At 38.1% G+C, this 27,096-nt stretch overlaps 1 protein-coding gene across 2 annotated transcripts; it reads right to left on the bottom strand.

Moving 5' to 3' along the window:
* Nucleotides 1-27,096, bottom strand: ywhae1 (tyrosine 3-monooxygenase/tryptophan 5-monooxygenase activation protein, epsilon polypeptide 1). Of its 2 annotated transcripts, XM_059330575.1 has the most exons (7): nt 26,874-27,096; nt 16,376-16,575; nt 14,982-15,088; nt 13,975-14,181; nt 12,347-12,483; nt 7,315-7,366; nt 1-1,182 (listed from the first exon to the last, which is right to left on the bottom strand). In XM_059330575.1, the coding sequence occupies exons 1-6, from the start codon at nt 26,935-26,937 to the stop codon at nt 7,359-7,361; spliced, it is 723 nt and encodes a 240-aa protein (XP_059186558.1). In that variant the 5' UTR covers nt 26,938-27,096; the 3' UTR covers nt 1-1,182; nt 7,315-7,358. The 2 variants fall into 2 exon arrangements, with proteins under 2 accessions (XP_059186558.1, XP_059186557.1); XM_059330574.1 differs by lacking the exon at nt 7,315-7,366 and having other exon boundaries at nt 26,874-27,093.

The raw sequence follows: 27,096 nt of genomic DNA, 5'->3' as shown, positions 1-27,096 counted from the left end.
TCGGTTTATAATGTTTAATTTAGATTGTTTAATGTTAATTCCATGCTGTGTTTCAGTCAGAACATTACAGATTCAGTCTGTGGCTTCAGTCAGATATCCAGTAGTACAAATCAGCTCCAAGTTACACATAATGAAGCAAAACAAGTAGAGAAACAAAGGAAACCGCAAAGAAAGAAAACCTCTGAACCCAGAGGAGCTTTAGTAGAACGTAGGGGAGAAGCAGCAGAAAAGAATATGTGTTAACTCATGCAAGCACTGACAATCTGGATTTTTAGGGCTCTCTGTCGAGGAGCCGGGCCAAATTATGTCTTTTACACAAGTGTAAAATCTCCCAAATTATTATTATTATTTTATTAAAACCACCAGCTAGCAATAAGTCAACCTTCAGAGATTCAGCATGTGTGCACAGTTACAGTATTTCAGCACAAAGTACAGTCCAAGGACAACTACAAAAACATGACAACAGAATCACTATGGTGTAAAAGTTAAGCACTTCTTTGCCCCACGTGGATATCCCGAATTTTGCCAACTTCTTCTGAAAACCTAAGTTAACAAAAAGGGCACTTGTAGTTTTCCAAACTGCCCATAAAAAGATAAAATGATTCACATGACATTTCACTAAAAACAGATAAAATAGCTTCCATAAACTAAAGTCAGTCATTATCAGTAATAAAAGTTAATTTCTGTAATTACATTAAGAAAATTCTCAATACATCCAGCAACTGATAAAAATATTGAGGAAAAAGCAAAAATACAATAATGAAAACAAAGATAACATTTGCTTGTACCAGGACGAAAACAAAAACAAAAAAAACAACCCAGGGACTCTCTTTATCTTTGTCTTTCTAACATTGTATTTCCTGTCTCAATTAAGTGCTATTTACTTGAATGATGTAAGGGCTAATATAAAAATAAAAAAGAGAAAAATAAACTTGTTGACTCCTTGGCCCTGCTGGGTCATGGAGCTGCAGAGGTGGAAGAAAGGAAAAGGAGGGGAGAGGAGGAGAAGGAAGGTGATTGGAAGGAAGGGTGGGGCTGGGGAGGGGTGGAGGAGGCTGCAGGTGGAGGGACGAGGAGTGTGAGGAGGTGAAGGGAGGGTCTCAAGTTGTTGGCTGTTGGTGGCATAGTCTCACTGGGCCTCGTCCTCCACGTCTTGCAGTGCCTCTTTGTTCTGTTCTTCACCTGGTGACACAAAATACACCATCAGTGTTTTTCATCTCACTGCTTCGTCACAAACAAGCTTTCAAACACAGTTATTTAAAAAAATTATTTCAATAGAGTAAATGAAGTTCACCGCTATTCCACTAGGGGAAGCGTCACAGATTTTGTACCACCTGGAGCAGGGGTCGGCAACCTTTACTAACCAAAGAGCCATTGTTGGCCAAAAAAAGATAAAAAAATCTCAGAATGGAGCCTCATTTTTTTTGAGCCTTACAATGAAGATAAAACAGCCTTAATTGAAGCCTAATTAGCCTACCAACATTACTTATAGGTCACAATGAGCAGTTATTAATATGGTTTTGTCAGAATGCAGGGAGGACCCAAGTGCAAATAAGAGGCGAGACTCCTGAGAAATATCTCAGGAAAGCTAGCCTGACGAGGGAAACTCAAAGCTAGACTTGAAATTGGCTAAATTTAGAGGTTAGGCGTCAGGCCGCAGACTGTCAAAAGCTATGATGCGCATTTATGTTGACTAAAATGTTTTTAAAAAATGTTTTACTGCTGTTTATAAACCAACTTTTTACAATTGAAGAATACAAATTGATTTGGGCATAGATCAATCATCAATTAAAATTAAAATGTAAAAGAAAAACCATATTATTTTGTATAATTCTTTGGTCATCCTCTAAGCCTCTAAATTTTGCCAATTAGGGCTAAGTATGAAAGTCACAAATTTATGAAATTTAAATTGGCAGATCTAGGAGAAAAAAATCAGAGATTTATGAGATTAAAAGTGTCAAATCTGGGAGAAAAATGGGAGCCGCTGTAGATGGCCTCAAGAGCCACACGTGGCTCCGGAGCCACACGTGGCTCCGGAGCCACAGGTTGCCTATCTCTGACCTAGAGTTCAGACCAACATGGTAAAGAGTCCTTTCTTTATGTTGGAACTATTCTTTGGAACAGGTTACCTGGTTACCCAGATCAGTCAGAAGCAGAAGAAGCTTTAAACAAAACTTGAAAAAATGGATTAGACACCGATCTTAGACTGTTGGCAATTTGTATTTGTCATGTATATTTGAAACTGTAATTTATGTGATTATGTGTCTTATGAATGATTTATGTATATTTGTTTGTTTTTTAACTGATTATTTTTAACTATTTTTATTTTTTATTTTATTTATTCACCTATTTATCTATTTACTTATTTAGATGCTCATCACATCGTTTCTATTTTCTTTCCCGTTGTATTTTAGTTTTTACCAGAACCTGTTGTCTTTTAGACTTTTAATTTTTTATCCTGCCCTGTTCTCTTTTAGTTTTCTATCAAAACCTGTTGTCTTTTAGTCTTTTAGTTTTTAGCTCCAGTGTTCCCTCATGGGGGCCTCCGCACTGGGGTGTGTGTTGGGTCATTCAATATGTGCTGTGTGTGAGTCTGAGTGTGTGTTTGTGTGCGTGCGTGTCTATGTGCGTGTGTGTGTTCATACAGATGTGTATGTGGGGGAGGGAGGGGTGGGTTTTGTCATTTTATTGTCTGTTTTTAATTCTTATTCTTTTTTTTGTAAAGCACTTTGTGTTACATTTCTTTGTATGAAAAGCGCTATATAAATAAAGTTTGATTTGATTTGATTTGATATATATGTGGGTCAGTGACAAATAAGGGTTGGCAAGATGTTGTTGTAACCACAAAAAAAATGATAAATATTAAATACTTTATCTACCTACAGTGTATTTAAGTAGACTTATACATGTAATAATCAAAACATGCCTTTTTTTTTTTTTTTTTTTTAGTATTTCTACATTTACACATTTCGTCAATATTGTGCAGAACATATTCTGAAATTTTTTTTTTTAAAGTTTTGACAAATTATGTAAAATTTGTTATATACACCATAGTATTGCAATGTACAAATGGATTGTATTTTTTTTTCTCATTTTAGTTCACATTTATTTTCTTGTATATTATTTGATTGTCTCCTGCCCTATAGGGACCACAATGGAAATAGGGCTTAGGGCTTTATTGTGTCATCCCTGACTATTTTCATATTTTTATATCAAGAATGGTCAAATAAAATAAATCAATCAATCAATCAATCAATCAATCAATCAATCAATCAATCAATCAATCAATCAATCAATCAATCAATCAATCCTTAATGGTGACTGAGAGGCAGAGAGGACTAATGTTTGGTAAAAAAGAAAAGTTTCATTTAAAACCTCTGGGAAATTCAGACAAGAAAAAACTGGGGCTATTATTTCTGAGAAAAGAACAGAAAACGATGCCTTTTCTACATTTTTTTCTTCAATTTCTATTTGCTGACTTTGCTGTGAGAGGATACATTTTACTGTGGGTGAAGTTTTTCTTTCCTTGCATCGCAAACAATGTTTTCAACATTGAAAAGGCTAAAACAGGTGTTCAGGACTAGGATTCTTACAGTGTTATGGCTGAGGCATGTGTGGAGTAAAGCACATTTTCACATCTCACTTGGTGAATGAAGGATTTATTTCTTTGGTGATTGTTGTAACAGTAAAAAGATTAACCAGAAGGGATTTGGTGGGTTGTGTTCAAGTCCAGTTTGAATGAAAGTGCTGCATCATTGATCAATATAGCTTGTACTGGGGATTTTGCTTCAATGGACTATATTTACCATCAGCACTGATTGGACATCATCATTAATAAGGTGGTGAATTTGAAAAATCATCAGAAGTGAAAGTACCCATTCTGCATCATGAATATATACATAAAGATTATTTTATGGTATTATTACTGATGTCATTTGGGTAAGCAGCCTTGTGCTGTTGAAGCTGGTTAAGGGGGAGCTAATCTTTGCAGTTTGGTAGATTAATTTGCAATCCGTGTTGAGCCTGAAAAGCTTATTATCTGCCATTAATCTGCTAGGCAATTAATAAATATAGCGTCATAAAATGAGGTGGAATATAGATTACAATGTTTGCTTCTTAAATAAAGTAGAATGAAGTATCACGAGAAAATGTACTTGGTTATTTTCAACTGCTGCAGGTGAACAGGATACATGGGAACATTAAAACAGTAAAACATCTTATCAACTGGAATTGAAAGTCAGAATACATGCAATTGTAATTGTCACTAGTGTTTGGTGTTGAGTGAAACGTGGAATTAAATTGTGAATCAGTCACTCCTTCATGTACAGTGAAAAGCTCCAGTGTGGGAACTTAACAGAGAACAAAGTGAAGAAAGAAAACACAAAGAAAACCCTGAAAGAAGTGTTTAAAAAGGTCAGTGGAGCTTTTACACAAAACTTCATACATGCAGACACACCTGACAACTTTAACTTGGTGTTCTTCATACAGAACTCCAAATACTTGAAATATTGGAAAACATTTGCTTTGTTGCCCAGCAACATCTGCTTTTGCTCTCCATGTCCTCACAGGGACTGAAGTCGAGTGATCGAGCAGTCTAACATGCCAATAACATGAAACCTCTGCTCTTTGGTGTACAAACTAAGTTTAACAGACAACTTATGGCACATTTCTACTGCAAGCTACGGCACAGCCCCACTCTACTTGACCTGCTCTTAACCCATTGAAGCCTGGAAAGCGGATACGTCGTTTTGTAGTATTTGTATAAGCTCTCAAATACGTTTTGAATTTCATTTCTATCTGCTACAGAGGCTGAAAAATCTATTATTTAGTAGGACGCGTTGACAATTCTGTTGAATTTCCAGAAAAACTTCAGGTTTTAGGGGCTTATTTTAAAATCACCCTGAGGTTTTACAGCCGTTTTAGGCGTCAATGGGTTATTTGTTTTTTTTTCATTAGCAAAAGTTTTTAGTCCCACCTCGGCTGAGGTTGTGAGCGAGCTGAGCCAACACTAAATGGTGAGGTTAAAACACTGCAGACCACTGACTGGTCAGTCACATCTCTTGTGTCACACCAGAGATTTTAATTCAAGTAGTGCAGCTGTTTCTCTGTTTGGTTGTCGGTGAAATGGTTTGGCGCATGTCATGTTGCTATGGTAATGAGAACCAGTTTTTTTTTTATTCCACAGCCTAGAGAGCTTCGTCATTACGCCACTGTATACGTCTATTCTTTCCCACAAACACTAGCACAAACTTCAGCCATAATAAGTGCAATGGTGGACTACATTGTCTCTCTACAAATGTTGCTCCTGGCAATGAGCCTACATTGGTATCCAAACATGATCGGGACAAAACATTTGTGCTGCTCGACTTGATCACTATGTACAGCAATTATTAAAGCTGAATGCAAGAGGTTAGTTGTAAGCTAACACTAGCCAACTAGGTCTAACAAGCAACCTAGCACAGACTACCTGGTATCGATCACACTGCAATAAAACAAATCTAATAAAATGAATGAATGGATGAATGAATAATTCAGGCCCCAGCCCCTGAAGCAGGTTGGTGGTTTGAGACCAGCTAAGAGTTGGTGTGGCTCTGGAAACAGTTTCCCTGACCAAGAGTTGGTTCTTTGGCTGTTAATACATGAAGAACTGGTTCAAGGTTAGGCACTGGCTCCGAACCGGCCCTACAACTGGCTAAGTCGAAAAGGGGTATTTGTGCAGTTTAAGGCTCCGTTTACATGATGACGGTCTGAACTGAAGAAGCAAAAGTGTCGTCACGTCTTCACTTTTTTTTTTTAATTCCGCGTTTAGACGAGTGTTTTCAGGAGGAAATCTGCTGCGTACGGTGACGCTAAAGTGTGTGAATTAGATTGGGTATCATGCCAGACGGCATCACTTAAAGCCATAAGAGCATCTTTGGGCATGTGGAAGTTTTCACGCCACACATTTTCATCAGCTACTCCTTCCACAAAGTTTTCCACCGTCACTAGATCTCCCAGGTCTCGTCCAAAGCCGTCTGGCTCGCCTCCCACCAATTGGTGCATCCTAAATGTGATGGAGGTAATTCCAGATCCTTCTCTGTTCACTAATACTATCTGTACATATCCTGTACATTTGGTGGAAAGACTCCTGTAAGTTTATTAGAGCTGCCAGAGCAGCTTGAAGGTCCCACCATGGAAATAATCCCACGTTTGTTTATTTCCTGTACTGGAGCATGTATGTGACGTAAACACATACATGATGTGAGCAGATCTGAGCAGAGTTTTACGTCTTGTCAGTGTAGACGACACGCTACGGTGGAGCGGATTACAGTTTTACACTCTGGAGGATGGTTTCAGATTTTTGCGTTTTTAAGCCCCAAAAACACCGTCACTGTCTAAAGGAAAAGGCACTTCCCATAAAATATTTTGTCGTTTTTACCCGCAAGCGCCCTCGTGTAAACGGGGCCTAAAATTCACCATGGCAGTGTTTTTCTGGCAAAAAACCCCCCAAAAAACGTTGAAGCATCAACAGCCATTGCCAGTTGATTCAAACCATCGTCGATTGTCAATTCAACTGAGCATCTGTCCAAGCCTAATACACAAATAAACTGCATTCTCAGTTACGTTTCACCAAAATTTCAGTCGTACATTTAAACATGGTTAACATTATGAATTAAAAAACTACTACTAAGTACTTGGTTAGGTTTAGTAAAAAGATCATCTTTTAACTTAAAATAAGCATGTTTGTCATGCTACATGAAGTTACATAATATAAATAATATTACTTCTTTTATACAGAACACAAACGGCGTAAGTCCTACATTTTTTCCCCCCCGGATCTCCTCCTTGCGCAGACTTTGATTAGAATTTGACTTGCGATACTTTAACATGTGTAAACAGAGAGAAAATATGCTTACATAGTAAAGCAAGAAGAAGAGAATGCAACTTTGGTTTTATGGGAACAGGATTCTTAGGAGACGGGTGAGATGTCACAGCAATTTCACACTCACTATGGTGAGCAGTTGAGAATCTCTCCTACCCAGAGGGGCATTATCACATAAAAAGAGTGAGCTGAGCTGGGCCGTGCAGTAGAAATGAGTCATATGTTACCAGAAGTCAAGCTCAGCTTAACTACCCGACTCTGTTTAAACTGACTGTGGTGGGAAGAGCAAAGATTACAGCCTGTTACTAATAGTTAATACAAAATCCAATACAATGAGTGAGTGTGACGAAGCAACGGGTGAGTGGACTGAATTATTAAACGGTGAGTGAGTTAGTGTTGAGAGGGGGAGAGGCAGCCACACACACAGCAAGGCTTGGGTGAGCAACACTTACAAAGTACAGTTAACATGGGAAATGAACAGTCAGGTTTGTTTCCTTTAGGACTCTACAGCAGAGGGAATGAGAGAGAGACAAGAGAGATGACGAGTCACTGAGAAAGAAAGAAAGGTGCCGCTGGATGCAACACAGCAAATGCAGACTGATAGAATTAATCAATCAAATGGGGCTGAGCGGTTTCTTTATAATCAAAATCATGACTGTTAATGATGTAAGATAAAATCATGGATTTTGCCAAGTTGTTGCTTAAGATTTAGGTTTAGTAGCTATAAAAATAATTGTTTCAGCTTAATGTTTATTCAGTGAGTAGCTGAAATGACAGGAGAGATTTTAACTGTTGCCTTTGTACGGTGGCCCTGAAGTGCAAATCACAACGGCATATTAGAAAACACAACGACAAATAAAAAAACACAACGGCAAATCAGAAACGACAACAACATTAACCAAACCGCCTCGGGCGACATGAGTCGTTGTGTTTTTTTATTTGTCGTTGTGTTTTCTGATTTGTCGTTGTGTTTTCTGATTTGTCGTTGTGTTTTCTGATTTGCCGTTGTGTTTTCTGATTTGTCGTTGTGTTTTCTGATTTGCCGTTGTGTTTTTTGATTTGCCGTTGTGTTTTCTGATTTGTCGTTGTGTTTTCTGATTTGCCGTTGTGTTTTTTGATTTGCCGTTGTGTTTTTTTATTTGTCGTTGTGTTTTCTGATTTGTCGTTGTGTTTTCTGATTTGTCGTTGTGTTTTCTGATTTGTCGTTGTGTTTTCTGATTTGCCGTTGTGTTTTTTGATTTGCCGTTGTGTTTTTTAATTTGTCGTTGTGTTTTCTGATTTGTCGTCGTGTTTTCTGATTTGCCGTCGTGTTTTCTGATTTGCAGTTGTAATTTGCACTTCAGGGCCACCGTGCCTTTGTGCTGTATATATATATAAAGACCAACAGGGTGGTGAGTCTTTCTCTTACATGACAAATATCAGGCAGCTGAGCAGTGGTTGACTACAAATGACAGACAGTTGGTTGACACTGTCTTGTCAGAATCTACCAAGTAAACCCATATAGGCTTTTCAATAAATTTAACTCCACTTTAAAAAAATGGCACATGATTTCTTTCAAATAAAATAAACTCAAGTTCACTTGAGGTGCCATTTTACAGTTACTTTTTAACAAGCAACTGTATTCTTTTATCTGTGGTTTAGTAGTTTAACAGAATGAGATTAAACACAATTTAAAGGATAGAAAGTTCAGCTTAGAATGAATTTCTGCAAGATGGAAAAGGAGGTGATGTTTGTTAGGTAGGATGGTGATGACTTTTTAGCTCTAGAGGGCCAAGTTGAGCTCAGACATGTGTACATGAGTAAGACAGGAACTCTGTAACAGACCAACATGTATCAGGGCATGCACACTGTGAGCAGCATGATCCAGGTCCTGAGAGATTGAGCTCCAGATGTCAGTTTGTCTTAACTTTACACAGTCTTTGACCTTCAACTTGCAGATTTCCTTGTTTAAACAAATCTAAAGATCAAAAAACTTATGATTGCCTTCACTTGGATCAGGTTCATTCTTATGTGACAAGGTCAGCTAATGGTGGTCAGATGATGTTACCATGTCCAAAATCAAATGCCTTAAAGAGAACAGTTATTTATCGTGCTATCAGTTATTGGAATAATTGCCCACTAAATATACGTGAACTGAATAGTAAAGTATCTTTTAATTATTACTTGAGAATGCACTATTTAAATCTGTGAGTAGTGAATGAACATATTTACTGTATGAAAGTGAGAATTAATGTAATAGATATGAATGTAATAACTTATTCGGAATGATTTCTGATGACATATATAATAATGTCTACAATGTTTAATTGTTAAGTGATTTTTGTTTTGTCTTGTGGACCCCAGGAAGACTAGCTCCTCCCACTTTTGGTGACAGCTAATGGGGATCTTTTTAACAATAACAATAACAATAACTTGGATAAGACATCTTGGGCATTACGGCTGAACGATATATCATTTCAGCATCGACATCGCACTGTGGACATGTGCAATAGTGAGATTAATGTAATGTTATCACGCTGTCACCTGACCATTCTCCACCACAGAGCTGCTGGACTATAAAATGAGTTACCTGCTACAAATCAGCCTAGTGTTAAAGCTAAATGAGTTAGCCTACTGCAAACTATTGTTTGGAGCTGCAAAGCTGAAAATCGATCAATAATCTAATAGAGAAAGCTGTTGAATATGACATAATTCAGTCAGATTGGAGGGTTTTAGGATGGATGGAGCTTGTTGCTGCATGGATGCAGGCTCTGCATGCACAGCAGACCAACAATCACAGCTATTCCTGATTCATTTGTCAAAAATCCAAAGTACAAAACAAGCCCCAACCAGCCATCCATGTGCAATACCTCCAAACAAGTGCAATATCTCACATGTATATGGACCATATTTATTTTTCACTGCTGCAATTCTAAGTGTGCACCTTATGTCCTTATGTCTGTTTGTATATTATTTGTATATTATTATTATTATTTCTGAGACATTGTCTCTCGCACTGACTTGGTGGTGTTTATTAATCTCATTGTACCCAGGTACAGTGACAATAAAAGTGATTCTGATTCTGATCACAAACTGAAAATGAGTGAGGAACAGGACAGAAGAATAAGGAAGACCTCTCTTTTAGGTTCAGCAACATGCATTATTAATATGACATGTTTTTTTATTGACTTTAGCTTTGATTGACAGAAGAGTTTTATTTAAATACAATGCTGCTTCCATGTGAGTCGACAAATGTATTAAACTACCTAATTTACCTCCAAAATCTCTTCAGGAACGTAGTCACAGCCCCCCACCTGCTTTTGTGTTTGTGTGTTGAAACTAATGGTAGAGCATAAAAAGTCTAGTGACGTAGGGATGCTTATAGGGGTGTGCCATATCGTATCGTTCACGATAATATCGGTATATTTTTTTTATGGTTTAAAAAATGCATATCATGATATTGGCAACATTCCTACTTCTTGATGTAGTGGTTAAAGTTGTTTTAATCAGAAAAAGCTACTTACTCCCTCTCGCTAAACACATGCAGCTTTCAAAATAAGAGCACGGTGTGTTAGGAAAATCCACCACAGATTTTACAAGAAGACTGTCAAAATAAGATGCCTTAAATAAAACATACAAGAACCTTTATTCTCCTTTACAAATTTCATTAAAATATGCCCCCAAAACCCCTTAATGGTTATTTTTATTATTTGCTCATACTCAAGAGTCAAGAGTAATTTTTTTTGTATTTGGCAACTGTTGAGATTTGCACTTCACACTACATTTTAGATTTTTATTTATTTATACAGACTAAAAAAAAAATCATATTTTCTATATCTTTTTAAGTATTTCCTAATATCGTCAAGAATATCGTTATCGCAAAAATAGCCTGCAATATCGTGATATTCTTTTAGGGCCATATTGCCCAGCCCTAGATGCTTATTTATCTTTTTTTTTTCAATGTTAACCAATCAACTGTTAACAGGTAAGATCCAAGCCTTGCATGCAGGCGGGCTGTGTTTAAAGTGCCTGACAAGCCGCCCAGCTGCAACCATAACCCAATGCATAAAACATCTGATGTTAACACTTAACACTGGGCTTGTCCACTTGACTGGGCTGTTCGTACAAGTGAAAGGCCTCGTGCAGCTGTCTGCTCAGGCAAGCAAGAAACAAACGTGGTGTCTAATGTAACGTTATCTGAAAATAAACTGTGTACTGTATCGCTGAAGCGGAGCTTTTTTGAGCTGAGCTGCGTGCTGAGCTGAGTCTGTCTCACTACCGAGACCTGATGAGAAATAACAGACTGCTAGACACTTTAAAGTTAATGCTGTTGCATACGACTTAAGGTCACTGAAGTTAAATGCCTCTGGAACCAATTATGACTAATTATTTGAGACTGTAAACCAATTGCACTGAAGTCCAATAGAGAAATGTGTAGTGAGCCAAGCTAGAAACTTAGGGGGCCTTCAGACCTCATTTTGTGGTGCTGCAAAAAAGTTAACCCATGCAGTGCATTTTTGCTGTTTATATACATTTTTTAAATTGTATTTATTGTTAGTATCGTTCTATATATTTTATATCCTCCCGTTTATTTTATATTTATGCATTTTTTTTTATACTACACTTCTTTAAATTGATCCTTTTTATGCTTTTCTTGTTGCTTTTTGGGACTTAAACTTATATTTATCTCATCTTATTTCATCTTAGCAGTCGTCACTGCAGGGGAAGCCAAATTAAAAACAAAACAAAAACCGATTCAACTTTTTGTAAACTTCTGAGCAGCCCTGCTGCCACTGGAATGGGGGTATGAGGGTAGAAAATGGATCACAAGCTCTTCCTCCTGCCCAGCTGTCTACATGGATGCTGGTTGGAATAATTATTTGGGGAATTTGAAAGCATATTTCCTGCAACAACCTTCAGCACAGAGTTCAATCCCTCCGTCTTTTCTAGTCTGACTGCTGTGAAAAGAATGAAGCTGCCTTCAAGTCCGGCTGGAATTGTCCCCATTGTAACAACCCTCTGACTGAAAACGTCAATTGTGAAATACAACTTGTGTTTAATTGTGGGGTTGAAGTTAACAACAAATGGGTTATTTGAAGGCTTGATTTCATGTGAACACAGCCAAGCCTGTGGCATTAACAGAAGTCAAAGGGACAAGCTCATTAGATAAACATGATCATTTTGATTTCCTGTGTAGCTGATTGCCACAGGTGTTATTTGAGTAACAGAATATCTTAAAATGTGCTGATAAGTCTAAAATGATCAGTTAAATGTAAGGCTTACTTTTGGCAAAGACTGACACAACAGAACATCAATCAAGCTGCTCACAGTATAAAGACATGTTAGAAATCCAGGATAAAAAGGTTTAAGGCAGGTTACTGGAGTTAGTTAATCAGTGTAACACAACCCAGTCATGGAAAACAAAGTGACAAACAGGTAGATTACAGATACAGTACTTTTCCCTAGAAGATTAGATGAAAGGAGGCAGCATGATATGAGACTTACCCTCTCCCTGCATATCTGAAGTCCATAGTGTCAGGTTGTCACGTAACAACTGCATGATAAGTGTGGAGTCCTTGTAGCTGTCTTCATTCAGTGTGTCCAGTTCTGTGATGGCTTCATCGAATGCAGCCTTTGCCAACCTGAGAAAACACACTTCTGTTTGAATCACTGCCCATTTTAAATCGGATCATAACATGTATTCACACTCAACGTTTGACTGGTATATATATATATATATATATATATATATATATATACATACACACACACACACACACACACACTCTACCGGTCAAAAGTTTTAGAATACACCAACTTTTCCAGTTTTTTATTGAAATTCAAGCAGTTCAAGTCAAATGAACAGCTTGAAAGGGTACAAAGGTAAGTGGTGAACTGCCAGAGGTAAATAAAAAAAGGTAAGCTTAACCAAAACTGAAAAATAATGTACATTTCAGAATTATACAAGTAGGCGTTTTTCAGGGAACAAGAAATGGGTTAACAACTTAACTCTATGGAGTCTTGGGCTATTTTGTCCATTTTTGAATTATTTTCATGTCTTTGTAAGTCATTTTGTGTCTTTTTTTGGTCGTTTTTTGTCTTTTTTTAGTCATTTTGTGTCTTTTGGTGTCTTTTTTTTGTCATTTTGTGTCTTTTTTTTGTCCTTTAGTCCAACATAAAATGTGATTTTGAATCTTTTTTATCTTTCAAAACACTATCATGCTCAATAAAGAATTTGAAATGTTGCAAATGTGCATTCATTTCAGAGTACACTGAGACATTAAACTGCATAATTTTCAATTAAATTCTGGAAAAGTTGGGGTGTTCTAAAACTTTTGACCAGTAGTGTATATATCATATTATTATGTTTTATAAGCTGAGATGGTAACTGTCCCATTAAAATGAGAGGAAAGAGATACTCTTCTACATCACCCATTATGTGTAAGTAACTCTAGTAAGCCATAGCTACATATTTACGGCTTTTAAACTTGCCAATAGTCCTTGAACAGATCAAGTGTAATGATCAGTTACATTAGAAAAAGTAACAAAATACAAGCAAAGAAATTGAGCTTTTGCACACATCAGATGCTGATAAAACACACACAAACACAAAAACATTTTACAATGCAACTGTGAAATCCAAAGTGTATGATAAACAATGAAAATGAAAAAAAAAATGTATTCAGTCTAATGTTCATTTTCCCAATATTTGGAACACTTGAAATAGGTTGTGTATATTGATATATACATTCTGTTTTTTTACATTTAAAAACTAAATTATTTGTGGCTTTTTTGAGTTCTCCCTTCTTCTAGACATGATTGTGCTGTTTCATATGGTGCAGGGCTTATGAAAAACAAGGCCACACTAAGGGAAAAGTCTAAAACACGGGGTTCAGAGGGTTAATGTGGCCAAGTCAGTCGAGTTGTTAATCCTTTCAAGAATCTGTGGCAGGAGTAAGAATCTGCTGATCGATCACCATTACTAACTGCTTACTATTTTACTGATCCAAATTAAGAGAAGCTTAAACTAGTGTGATGTTTATGTCGTAATAGAATAAAACATGAAAAGGTCAAGGTACTTCTTAAAAATTGCAGCGTCAGTACAAACTTCTGCTTACTGCAGAATATGTTACCTGCAAGCGCGGTCAGGAGAGTTTAGGATCTCATAGTAGAAGACGGAGAAGTTGAGGGCGAGGCCTAGGCGGATGGGGTGTGTGGATGGCAGCTCCAACATGGCTAGATCCGTAGCAGTTTTGTAGGCCACCAGGCTGTTCTCTGCTGCCTCCTTTCTGTTGTTGCCGGTGGCAAATTCTGCCAGGTACCTGTGGTAGTCACCCTTCCTGGAATTGGGGGAAACAAAAATAGATGCAAAATTTACTTTTTATAACTAATGGTCACAGCAGCGAGTGGAGCCCAATCCATTATCATTATCATGTCTATTGGGATGTATGGCTGAATCATTAAGGTCACATAAGAATATATATATATATATATATATATATACACACACACACACACACACATATATACACATATATATATATACATACATACATATATAATATTATATATTATGTTATATATAGGGATAATGATAATATATATATTTATGTTTTATTGTATATATATTTTTTTTTCTTTCTCTTTTTCTTATTCTATTTACATTAGTAGTAGTATCGCTTTCTCTGCCTAATAATGATACATAATATTTATTATAATATATTCATACTTAACTACAAGATCTAACACACACACACACACACACACACACACACACACACACACACACACACACACACACACACACACACACACACACACACACACACACACACACACACACACACACACACACACACACACACACACACACACACACACTATCTGTGTTTGTACTGTGCTGGACTGTTATGTTTCTGAAAATGTTCAATAAAAAGAATGTTCAAAAAACAAAAAAACCCAACTAATGGTTACTTTGACAAATCCCCTGACCTTTGATGTCTACCTCTCAATATTCCATATTTAAGCACATGACTATGTCATATAACATTTGAGCACAAAGCTTACTCATCGTTCTGTGCAAGGACAGAGGGTTCATTCATTCATCTAATCATTTGCAATGAGGACACAAAGCTCTTACATTTTGTTGTAGAAGACCTTAGACTCTCCCATGACAGCAGAAGGGAGTAGGTGCCTTTCCAGTGCATCCAGAATGTCACCACAGATCGACTTGAGCTCGTTCTCAACCTGCCACACGAACAAAACAACTCAATGAGGATGATTATTCAATTGAAAAATCATTTTTGATAATTTTCTACCAAAATCATCAGCTGAGAACAAATGACACTTTTCCGCTTTTGCCTGGGTTCAAGTGTCTACGTGAAGTACCGTACTTTCCGCACTATAAGGCGCACCGGAGTATAAGCCGCAGCAGCTAAATTGAATGATGTGTACATATATAAGCCGCACTGGACTATAAGCCGCAGGTGTTTTAATGTTTAATTACCATATGTAAGAGTTCGTGCACAGAGGGGATTGTGGGGAAAGAGATGGCTGCTTGAGGAAGCTTCTTTTACAGCCAGATTGACTGTCTTTAAATTAAAAGCTGCATCATATGCATTTCTACGTTTGTTTTCCATAATGACGGTTTGTGCATGAAAACTTCCTTTGCACAAACTATCTCGCTCTCGTAATGTCGGTCTTGCTCTCGTTCTGTCTCTCGTACCACTCTCGGTTTCACTTTTACTTTTGCGCGCTACCTGTTTCACTCTTTTCCGGCGCGCTGCCAGATTGGCAGGAGCCCGCCGCTCCTCGCGGACTGGTCATAGAGCCCATAGAGTTAAAGTTGGTGGACTGTAACCTGTAAAATCCATAGATTAGCTGCACCGTTATATAAGCCGCAGAATCGAAAAATGGGGAAAAAGGCACGGCTTATAGTCCGAAAATTACAGTAAATGTAGTCATCTGCCCATGTTTGTGAGGGTCAAACATATGACAGTATGACTATGGGCTGTTTGTGCCAACAAATGTGTGACCACGTGTGGCGTTGCCCCTGTCCGGGACTAGATCTGCCCTTTTAAACCCCATGCTATCAACCTGTAACAAATATGTTCCCCCAGGGAGTTAGACAACGACAAAAGAAATGACGGCACAACAGCAGGATTACCCAACTCTGAATCGCATTAGGTCATTGACTGCAGCCCGGCAGCCTCTCCCATCTCTCTGACACACTCTGGCCTCTCCCAGATTAATAGCCAGCTCTTATTTCCCTTCATAAAAGCAAGAGAGTAGAGGATTTGCCAACTATGACTCAGATGCCGTCTGTCCAGTAGCTTGTTCATGGTGTGTATTAATATTATGAGCTAGTGATCTCACATTAGCACAGCAAATCTCACATTCTTCAACATGAGAAACATATTTGGGACGATAGGACATGATGAATCCATGACAGTGCTCCTGACAGACACTGTCTGAATACAAATGCTAAGGTTGTTTATGGGAAGTAATATCCTGAGGCTTTGCGGAGCACTTTACCGTTTGCCTGTATTCCCGGATCATCTTCAGTTTCTCTTCTCCGCCCTTGCTCTCTTCTCTCTGTTCGATACTACTGATTATCCTCCAGGAGGCTCTCCGAGCTCCGATCACATTCTTGTAGGCCACTGATAGTAGGTTCCTCTCTTCTACTGTGAGCTCCACATCCATGCCCGCCACGTTCTTCATTGACACCACCATCTCTGTTGAGGACACACATGCAGCACTTTGTTAACAACTCAGATTTAAACAACTTTATTATATCGAAAAGCATTTTGAAGTTAGCAAAATCTCTTACGAGTGGCCAGTTGCACCGGCGCTACCATAACGGTAAGGTCGGCGCAACCTACCATCGCTAAATTTGCTAATTTATAATTATTGACAATTTTATAAAAACAGTTGCACAAGTGGCCAGTTGCACCGGCGCTACCATCAAGGTAGGGTCGGCCCAACCAACCACTGAACACTGTTTTATAATATCAAAAAAGCATTTTAAATTGAGCAAAAATTGCTATTTTAATAATATAACAAGACATTTTAATCTTACAAAAACATCTTGCCTACCCAGGTCTCTTCACGGACAGCCGGGTGAAATATAGCAATTCTGCTAAGCCTGTTTGTACAACCATCTTCTCATGTCTCATGTTTCATATTGCAATGTTTAATGGCTCTGTACTGTCTGTCCTAAATAAAATTCATTCATTCATTCAGATATTTGACTGACTATATATATTGACTATATGTCTGACCCTAATGTATTAAAGTAAACTTCAATGTAATGGTGTTTTCAAATACTTTAAAATATTATAATTTGACAATATGCATTACAGATTGGAAAGCAAGTGTTTTCATGAAACCACAGGGTTTTTCGGTCAGGTGTAAACTTGCACTATGGATTAAGAGTTGAGGTGTCAGGATGTTTTGCTCAAAGGTAATAATTTACAGCTTATAGAATATCTGAGACAGGTTTAAATGTGAAATAACAGAGGCTGTTAAGGGTACATGTTGCAGCAGCTGCCTTTCAGTACCAAACGTCCACCTAGTCAATGGCAACAATCCAACAAACACACACATGGGCCCGTCACTAAGGACGGGAAGTCAGGTGCAACTCTCGTCCATTGCCCACACCTCAACCTCTCAAAATGGATTTGCTAGTAAAAAGAAAAAATAAAGAAATTTGCAATGGCTGCATCCATTTCAGAAAACAGGGCCCAAAAACCCATTGGGGGATTTGAAAGAAGAATCTTGAAATTGTGTACACGTCACGTTTGACAAAAATTTGAACCAAAACACGAACTCATTGTACTAACCACAACCTATAAAAACACATTAAATTGTAGACTCCTCAGTGCAACTAAGAAGCCATGAAAGACTCTGCTTGGACCAGCAGTCACATGACAAATATTCAGTGGAAATCAGACTAAACTGCAGGTTATTTACACAGAGCAGAGAGGTGAGGACAGGATAGGTTGCAAGTAGGGATGTCTGGATTAAATGGTTTAACAAAAACAGTGGTTACATAATGTTTGACATATGATGCCCTGAATCCAGCAATGTTTACAACCGTATTTATGTTTTCAAGGTTAAGCTTACATGTCTAATTTAATATTTACATATAATCTTTAACCCTTTTTAATCAAATGGCACACATACTGTAATATTTCCCCGACACACCTTTTTACACATTTTCAATTTGAAGTCAGCTAGGCTTATACAGGGCTCCAGAGTGCGACTAATAATTTTTCTAGGTCACACTGGTGCACTTGATGCTGCCCGGGTGAAAACATAAATTTATTTTCGCAAGCGCATCTTCTCATCCCCTCACTTGTGTGTTAGTCCCGCCCACCAGGGATGACGCAGAGACGCAGGGAAGTGGAGCGAGGAGAGTGGAGACGTTTTAGGAGACATTAGACGTCCTTTCCTCTGAAGCGTCACATGAAGCGACGTCCGTTTCTAATGACAGCAGATCACAGCTGGATCAGCTGTCAGTCACTTTAACAGCTGTACACATGCACTAATAATAAGTGTGTTCCCTGTTTAACAAACACCTGCACATGAATAACAACCTTCATTCTGTATTTATACTGTGAACTGTGTCCTGCTCAGGGGCACGGGAATGTGTTCATTGTGTCCGCTGAACACCAGCCAATGTTTTATTAGGTTAAGATGATTAAGTGAAAACGTAAATGATGTCACTCAGATCAAACCTAGACTCAGGAATGATCAGCGGACTTCCGGTTTCGGCTTGATGGAGTAGGCAGCAGAGGAGACGAGAAGAGCTCCGACTAATAATCATTAACTAAATAAGTTTAAGCCTCCAAAAATCAAGAAAACTTAGGCCAACTTCATTTTTAACCACCATGCAACAAACTCCTGATATGACGAAGTGCTTACGCAAAGGGAAACAGCAAGGAAACCAGGTACAGAAAACGATAACTCCATTCACACGAGGCAGCGCAAAAATGGCCGACAGTGCAGCGGCCATTTTTAGGCGGAGGAAACACCTGATAGCACGCCCGAGACCACGCTTTCCCTGCGGATGCTGCGAGAGGAGCTACAGACATCCAGAGAAGTGGTGCTGGCTCAGATAAAGGTTGAAATCGCAACATCGTTTAAAGAAAATAAAACGGACATTGCTTCTCTTCGCGGAGAGACAAAAGCCGACATACGGGCCATACGAGACGAGCTCGCCGGTGAGCTAACACGGATCCACGCGGCACAAGCTGAGGCAGCTAACGAATGTAAAGAGATGGGAACCGTGCTCGGTGAAATGATGGACAGAGTTACTGCACTGGAGAAGTCACAACAATTAACCAGTAAGGAATGCAAGAAAATGCTGGACAAATGCCAGGATCTAGAAAACAGAAGCAGGAGACAAAATTTACGGCTGGTCGGTATTACAGAGGGAGCCGAAGGAAGCAACATGTTCATATTTCTTGCAGATTTTTTACACCGCACTCTAGCCCCGCGGTCGACCAACATGAGAGTCCCCGGGCTATCCTCGTCCGCCTCCACTACTACACGGACAAGCAGAAGATACTGGATCTGGGCAAAACTAAAAGGGCGACTGACATACAAAAGAGACCAGGTGTACATCTTTCCAGACATGAGCCCGGAGGTCAGCAGACAACGCGCCGCTTTCAATCCAGTGAAGAGAAATCTCCGGGAGGCCAACGTTACGTACAGCCTGTTCCTCCCAGCCAGGCTCGCTATCAATATGGAAGGCATTAGACACTCTTTTGATTCCCCGAAAGCTGCTGAAGATTTTTATGACCAGAATATTGCCAAAGTGGACTGATCCCCATAAACGCAAGTAGTAGTAGTGATTTGAGTTTGATATCCTTTATGTTAAAACTTGTGATATCAATAACTACTCAGGACTTATATGGAAACACTTGAAGTGACGGTTTTGTATTTGATTTTTTTTTTTTTGTCTCTCTCTCTCATCTTCCTGTCCATTCTCTACATGGGCTTTGGATACATTCTTAAACCTATAACGTTAATATCATTTTAATAAGAAGACCATTGACACAAGCTATGTTATTATTGTTCTTGAGAGATGAATGAGTCACTTCATTCACAGATTCATGTCTGTTACTACTGTTATTTTCTCCTCTTTTGTGTTAAGTAAAACAAAAACTAGAGTTTGGACGTTTAAATCAGAAATATATTTAAATGGAGTTTAGAGACCAAGTCTATTTTTTCTCTTTTTTTTCTCTACCTCTTTTGAGGTGTGTCAAATAGTAAGGTGCCTTTGGATTTTGACAAGCTGTTTTTTCCCCCACCACTTGTTTGGGAAGGGTCAGGGGGTGGGTTGGCTAGATGTAATGTTAGAAGTGATTACATGTACAAGTCTTGTGGTTTTTGTTTGTTTGCTTTTGCCCCTTTTTTGTTTTTTTGTTTTGTTTTTTTCCCCTTTCTTTCTTCTTTCCTCTTTGTGGATGCAGGACCATACCAGTGGCCATCATAATCTTTTCCAGATTAGACCGTGGATAGGACCCCAAAGAGATCCTTCATGAATGAGGAGGAAGGTGTGGTGAGGTTTGTTACCTGGAACTGCAAAGGGTTGAATGGAGCTGTGAAATGTGGTAATGTACTAGCACATCTGCAGAGATTGGGGGCCAGCGTAGCCTTCTTACAAGAAACATATCTCAAAAATCACACACATAAAAAATTACATAAGAATTGGGTGGGACAGGTGTTTCATTCTAGCTTCAATTCCAAATCACGTGGAACTGCTATTACAATCAATAAAAATATTCCCTTTATTACATCAGACATAATCTCCGATACAAATGGTAGATATATAATAGTAACTGGGGAAATTTATAACATTCCAGTTATTCTAGTGAACGTTTATGCCCCCAGCTTTGATGATGAGAGGTTTATAAGTTCAGTACTAGCTTCTGTACTAGATCTGATCCTAGCTGGTGATTTTAACTTTGTGATGGATCCAGTGCTCAATAGATCATCGAACAAACAACACTCTGTCTAAATCAGCGAAACTGTTACAAATTTTTTTAAAGTCAGTTAATGTAATTGATGCATGGAGATATATGAACCAGAACCGACGAAAATATTCATTTTTCTCTCAGCCACACAAATTCTTCTCCAGGATTGACTACTTCTTCATAGACTCAAAACTACTTACAGCTGTAAAATACATAGACTATGAAGCCATCGTTCTATCAGACCACGCCCCGTTAAGATTGCAACTTAACTTTCCCTGTAGGCACTCTGCCAAAACATGGTGTATGGATAACAGTTTACTAACTAACAAAACCCATGTGGAGTTTATCAGATCGCAAATAGCCCTATATATGGAAACCAACGAGACTCCAGATGTCTCTAAAGATATTTTATGGGAGACCCTAAAAGCATATGTTCGAGTACAGATTATTTCCTACTCCGCTCAGTTAGTCAAAACACAAAATGTGAAAAGGAAAAATATAACGGGACAAATTGCTGATTTGGATAAACAATATGCAGCATCTCCTACTCCTGACCTACTAGCTAAACGGACAAGTCTGCAAACTGAGTTCAGTCTCCTATCAACAGCTGAGACAACTAAATTAATAAATCGCTCCAGGCATAAATACTATGAACATTTACTAAAGCTACTTTTTGGAATACATCCCTGGTCAACTCAACACATCACCCTCAGACACTGGGTGCCCCAGCAGCAACACCCCGCCCTCAGGTGGCTGAGATATAGGAGGTGTTAGGGCTGGGCGATATGGCCCTAAAAGAATATCACGATATTTCAGGTTATTTTTGCGGTAATGATTATTCTTCACGATATTACGAAATACATAAAAAGATATAGAAAATATTTTTTTAGTCTGTATAAATAAATAAAAATCTAAAATGAAGTGTGAAGTGCAAATCTCAACAGTTGCCAAATACAAAAATGTTTACTCTTGACTCTTTAGTATGAGCAAATAATAAAAAAATATCCATTTAGGGGTTTCGGGGGCATATTTTAATGACATTTTGTAAAGGAGAATAAAGGTTCTTGTATGTTTTATTTAAGGCATCTTATTTTGACAGTCTTCTTGTAAGTTCTGTGGTGGATTCTGTTAACACGCCGTGCTCTTATTTTGAAAGCTGCATGTGTTTAGCGACAGAGATTAAGTAGCTTTTTGTGATTAAAACAACTTTAACCACTACATCAAGAAGTAGGAATGTTGCCAATATCATGATATGCATTTTTTTAACCATAAAAAAAATATACCGATATTATCGTGAGCGATACGATATGGCACACCCCTAGTAGGTGTATTGTTTTTTTGTCCTGTCTTGTTACACTCTATCCCTCCTGGTCATTTGTGATATCTTTTATTTTAATTATTGCAAGCAGTGCACGCTTTCCAGATGGTTTCCTATAATATAGTGTCCTGTAGTAATGCATGTCTATTGATCAGCTGTGGCAGGAAGGTTAGGAACAGATTCAGACAGCCTCTCGAGCATTAACAAAATATAATTCGAATGGAGCTTTCAACCTTCAGCAGCACTTAAGAATGTGTGTTTGTCATGAGCTACAACTCTGTACTGTCAGTGTAGTTGTAATGCATTAAGTACCATGCATTTCTCAATAATTATTTTTCTCATACAGCCATATGTTTTCAGTGATCATCAAACATCATATGGTGCTGTTAAGATGAGATTTACAATGTTGAAAGGGCATTAGGAGTCACTAAAGAACAATTAAATCCAACTGTTATACTGTGTGTTTTAATCACTCTGAATTAGATTCAATAAATTAATATCAACGACATTGACATTACTCTTCCATGACGACTGGTTGGGTATTAACTTTTTTTTTAAAAATAAACTGTAAGTTTAATGGTTATGACGTTCAGCCATGATTCTATCTGAATTTGAGAGTGTGGATGATATAAATTTGCTAAAATATGAGTTCTCCCTTAAATTTAAGACCTTTTTAAGACCAGTACGAATGCAATTTTAGACCCAAGTATTAAGTATCAATATGAAGGAAAGAGTCCCAGAAAAACTTGCATTAATATCCTAGAATTAAGTTATTTTTAGGACAAGGCCACTTTGGCTTTTGCAAAGTACGAAAGCCAGAACCAACGGCACAAAAAAATAAAGTGATATAATTCGATTTCTTTTGAAGACAAAACACTGCAATCAATTAGCAGTCTGTCAGTCAAACTATTTAATACTGGAACTGAATAAAAAAAAGTTTGACTTTTCCACAATTTAATTATCATGGTAAGTAAGGAACATCATTTAAGACATGCACAAAAAGATAAATCATTTACTGCATGCTGCTGTTAGAAACTGAGTACTATGAGTTGATAGTCAGCCACCTTCAATAATCAATAAACACACATTAGTCTGGTAAAAACAAAAAGGAAACGGATTGCACTTTCTGAGCAAAACATAACGCCATGCCCCTTTAAGAAACATGACATATTAGCAACAGCTTCAACAAAGAGATAACGACCTCATATTTTGACAGTCTTCTTGTAAATTCAATATTTATTTAATCAGTGGTGTAATTTACTCCTGTACTTAATTATAATTTTGAGGTACTAGTACTTCACTTGAGTAGTTCCATTTCATGTGACTTAATAGTTCTACTTCACTGCATTTTGAGGCAAATATTGCACTTTTACTCCACTAAACTTAGCGGACAGCTTTAGTTACTTTTCAGGAGATTAATCATAAAAACATGATTGATTTAAAGTGAATTAAACCTCCTAACAGCTAGGGCTGGGCGATATATGGATATATTTTTAAATGTGATATGGAATTAGACCATATCGCATATGTCGATATAGTTCAAACATGCACTGTGATCCTTGCTCCAGACAAGCTGCAGCTTTTATTTAAGATATTTTTTTCTTTAAATGTGCACTTTATGGAGCTTTGATTTAAAAAAAGGTACTCCTGTTGTTATACAGTATTTATGTTCACTTAAATCAGTTTTAATAAAACTACTTGTGACATGTCATATTTGGCTTTGACTAAACATTTGCTCTTTGCAATGAAAATATCAGGATATATATTGTATATCGATATTCAGTCTAAATATATCGGGATATGACTTTTGGTCCATATCGCCCAGCCCTAATAACAGCATATTAAGTAGTTAAAAGTGCCCCATCTTGACAACAGTAAAATGCTACTTGAATGCATCAATAAAATAATAATTAGTAATATATCTAACAATCTGAGAGGGGACAAGAGATTTTACTTTAGGTACATTTTGATGGGCGTTTTGAATGCAGGACTTTTTACTTGTAGAGGAGTAATTCTGCAGTGTGGTATTAGTACTTTTACTAAAGAAGGGTCTTCAAAAGTAAAGGAAAATAGGGGAGAGGAAAAAAAAACCATCTCTACAAACATGGTTACCCACACCACCTACAACATTGAACAGACTGCCCGAATGCAGAACATTTAGGGAACAAAATAGCTTCTGAGACACAATCTTTATGTTTTATACCACACATTCTCAGTGAGATTTTATGACAAAGACAAGTACACCGTGTTGTCCACTACAGTAAAAACTCAAACCTTCAACAAGCACTAAAATGTGATAGAAACCATTGGAAATGTGTCATGTGGAGCTCAATTCATTATATACATTTTCCATTGGAGATATGAGCCAACAATCACAAACTTAAGTATCTGGTCTGAAGACTTTTTCCACCACTGAATTTAATCCATACAGGTGAATTGGCTTAAAGCTAAACTGCGATTCATTTTCCACCGGTAACATTTGATAACCTGCTACAGAATAACAATATGAATTTGACTACATTACTGCAAGGTTTCCATTTAGACAGTTAACCATAGATCACTCTGTAAATATATATAAATACACTTGGTCTTAGCGGACAGCTTTAGTTTTCAGGAGATTAATCATAAATAATAACAATAATACATAAGATTTTTATGGCGCTTTTAAAAAAGGTACTCCAAGTCGCTTAACATAACAGAGAATTTAGACACACACAATCACAAAATGCAGAAAAAACAAAAACTAAACAGAGATGGGATGAGATATTATGAGTTCATGTCTTGTAAGCTATTTTAAAAAAGGTGGTTTTTGAGTTGATGGAAATCATGATTGATTTAAGAAAAAATTAAACCTCCTAACAGCATTTTAAGTAGTTAAAAGCGCCCCATCTTGACAACAGTAAAACGCTACTTGAATGCATCAATAAAACAATAATCTAATATATTTGGAATATATTTAACAATCTGAGAGGGGACACTCTCCATAAAGAGTTCCTTTACTTTAGGTACATTTTGAATGCAGGACTTTTACTTGTAGTGGAGTTATTCTACAGTGTATTTTTACAATACTTTTACTAAAGTAGGGGATCTGAAGACTTTTTCCACCACTGAATTAAATCCATAATGATGAATTGGTTTAAAGCTAATCTATGATTCATTTTCCAGCAGCATGTTAACATTTGATAACCTGCTGCAGAATAACAATATGAATTCCATTACATTCCTGCCAGGTTACCATTTAGACAGTAAACCATAGATCACTCTGTAAATATATATAAATACACTCGGTCCAAATCCCGTGAATGAGTCATGGCACATTCACTGACCGTTACTGGGCACCGTAGGACCGGCAGGCAGTAACGGCCGTCTAAAAACAGCCTCTAGCAGGCCTGTAATGGTATGACAGTGTGACGGGAGTGGACCAGAGGGAGGAAGAAGGAGTCATTTTCACCAATCGATCCGTATAGCCTGCTTGCAGGGGAACACCCCACCAGTGAACAGCTGCCCTCCCACTCCCACTCACTGCTAACACACAGGAGCGGGCTAACCTTGCAACTCAGCTAAATTCGTCACCCTGTTAAAATAATCGCCTAACTTATTTTTTTTTTAAGTTTTCCAGGAAACACAAAAAACTTCACCAAAAGTGTAACATATGACATTTATTGATCATTTCACTCAAAAGGGATGTAACAAAGGATGGCTATTGACATAGTAATAACACTGTGTGTAAAATATGTAACTTAAGAGAAATAAATGACATTTTTTGAACATGCCTTTGTGAATTAAGCAAGATATGGTGACACTTTATTTTGAAGGGGTCTACATAAGAGTCACACGAGCCTGTCAGAAACATGACATGACAAGTATCATGAGCATTAATGTTATTTCAAAGTGTCATTAATGTTCATGACATATCCCATGTCATGTTTATGACACGCTCATGTCACTCTTATGTAGCTGCCTTCAAAATACAGTGTTACCATATCTTGCTTAAGTCACAAAGGCATGTTCAAAAAAATCGCCTAAGTCACATTTTATCATGACTTAGGCATAATAAATCCACTTAAGTCACACACTTGACATAGGCCATTATCTTAAAGGGGTTAAATCACATGATCTGATCAACTGAGGATGTAGGAGATTTTACCATAGGTGGCTATGAGGAGATGATTTAGGCAAAAAAAAACAATTTTGACAAAAAATGACATAGGCGATTATTTTAACAGTGTGACGTCATGTAAACTGGCTGGCATTGGTAATTGAATCACATTAAACGTGGAGTATTATTGTGTGTACACAGACAGTACCACGACACTGGGTGTTGCTTAAAAAGTAGCCAGTAACCGGCCCACTAGCTCCAGTGTTGAGCAGCGTGGTGCAGGGCAGGGAGGCAGCTCTGACAGCTCACTCTCCTCTAGTCCGCCATTTTGTTGTGGCCCCCTTCGCTAACGCTAGCAACTGCCAGTCACATCCGCACAAACAGACCTTATGACATTTGCTCTTATTTTAACGTCGCGTGAGTTTCTTCCAACACAGAGCCATGTTGCCATGGCACTAATTACGTTACGTCACTAGTTCCGTTTGCTGAAAGCCAACGGTTGTAATGTAGCCACGTTAGCTCTTCAGTTAGCCGTGGCTAGCATCGAGCTAACCCCGTTATCTGAGAGAGAAAACTCCCTGCGGTGACCGTGTCCCGCTCCGTGCAGAACCCCCGGGAGAGAGGGGACCTTACCGTCATATCGCTCTGCCTGCTCGGCGAGTTTAGCTTGGTACACTAGGTCCTCTCGCTCTCCCATCGTGTGTCGAGATGCAGGTAGACTAGTGTGCTAATCAAAGCGACAAATCTTCAGTGAAGGTCTATCGGCGGTTCCTAGAAACCAACTGGGTGATGAGTGGTTGTTCCGCCCCACCGGCAGGCAGCGATGTGCTGGATGGAGTAAAGATGGCGACCAGCC

The sequence above is a fragment of the Centropristis striata genome, chromosome 4, assembly GCF_030273125.1.
Source record: "Centropristis striata isolate RG_2023a ecotype Rhode Island chromosome 4, C.striata_1.0, whole genome shotgun sequence".
NCBI lineage: Eukaryota > Metazoa > Chordata > Actinopteri > Perciformes > Serranidae > Centropristis > Centropristis striata.
The sequence above is the reverse complement of the archived record's forward strand: the minus strand, read 5'-3'. Positions and strand labels throughout refer to the sequence as shown.

Excerpts from the sequence above, each read along its gene's own strand:
- ywhae1 (XM_059330574.1), bottom strand. The coding sequence starts at position 26,937 with ATGGGAGAGCGAGAGGACCTAGTGTACCAAGCTAAACTCGCCGAGCAG. Across the intron at positions 14,182-14,981 it reads AAGGTCTTCTACAACAAAAT|GAAGGGTGACTACCACAGGT; the intron begins GTAAGAGCTTTG and ends CCCCAATTCCAG. Across the intron at positions 1,183-12,346 it reads TTCAGATATGCAGGGAGAGG|GTGAAGAACAGAACAAAGAG; the intron begins GTAAGTCTCATA and ends TTGTGTCACCAG.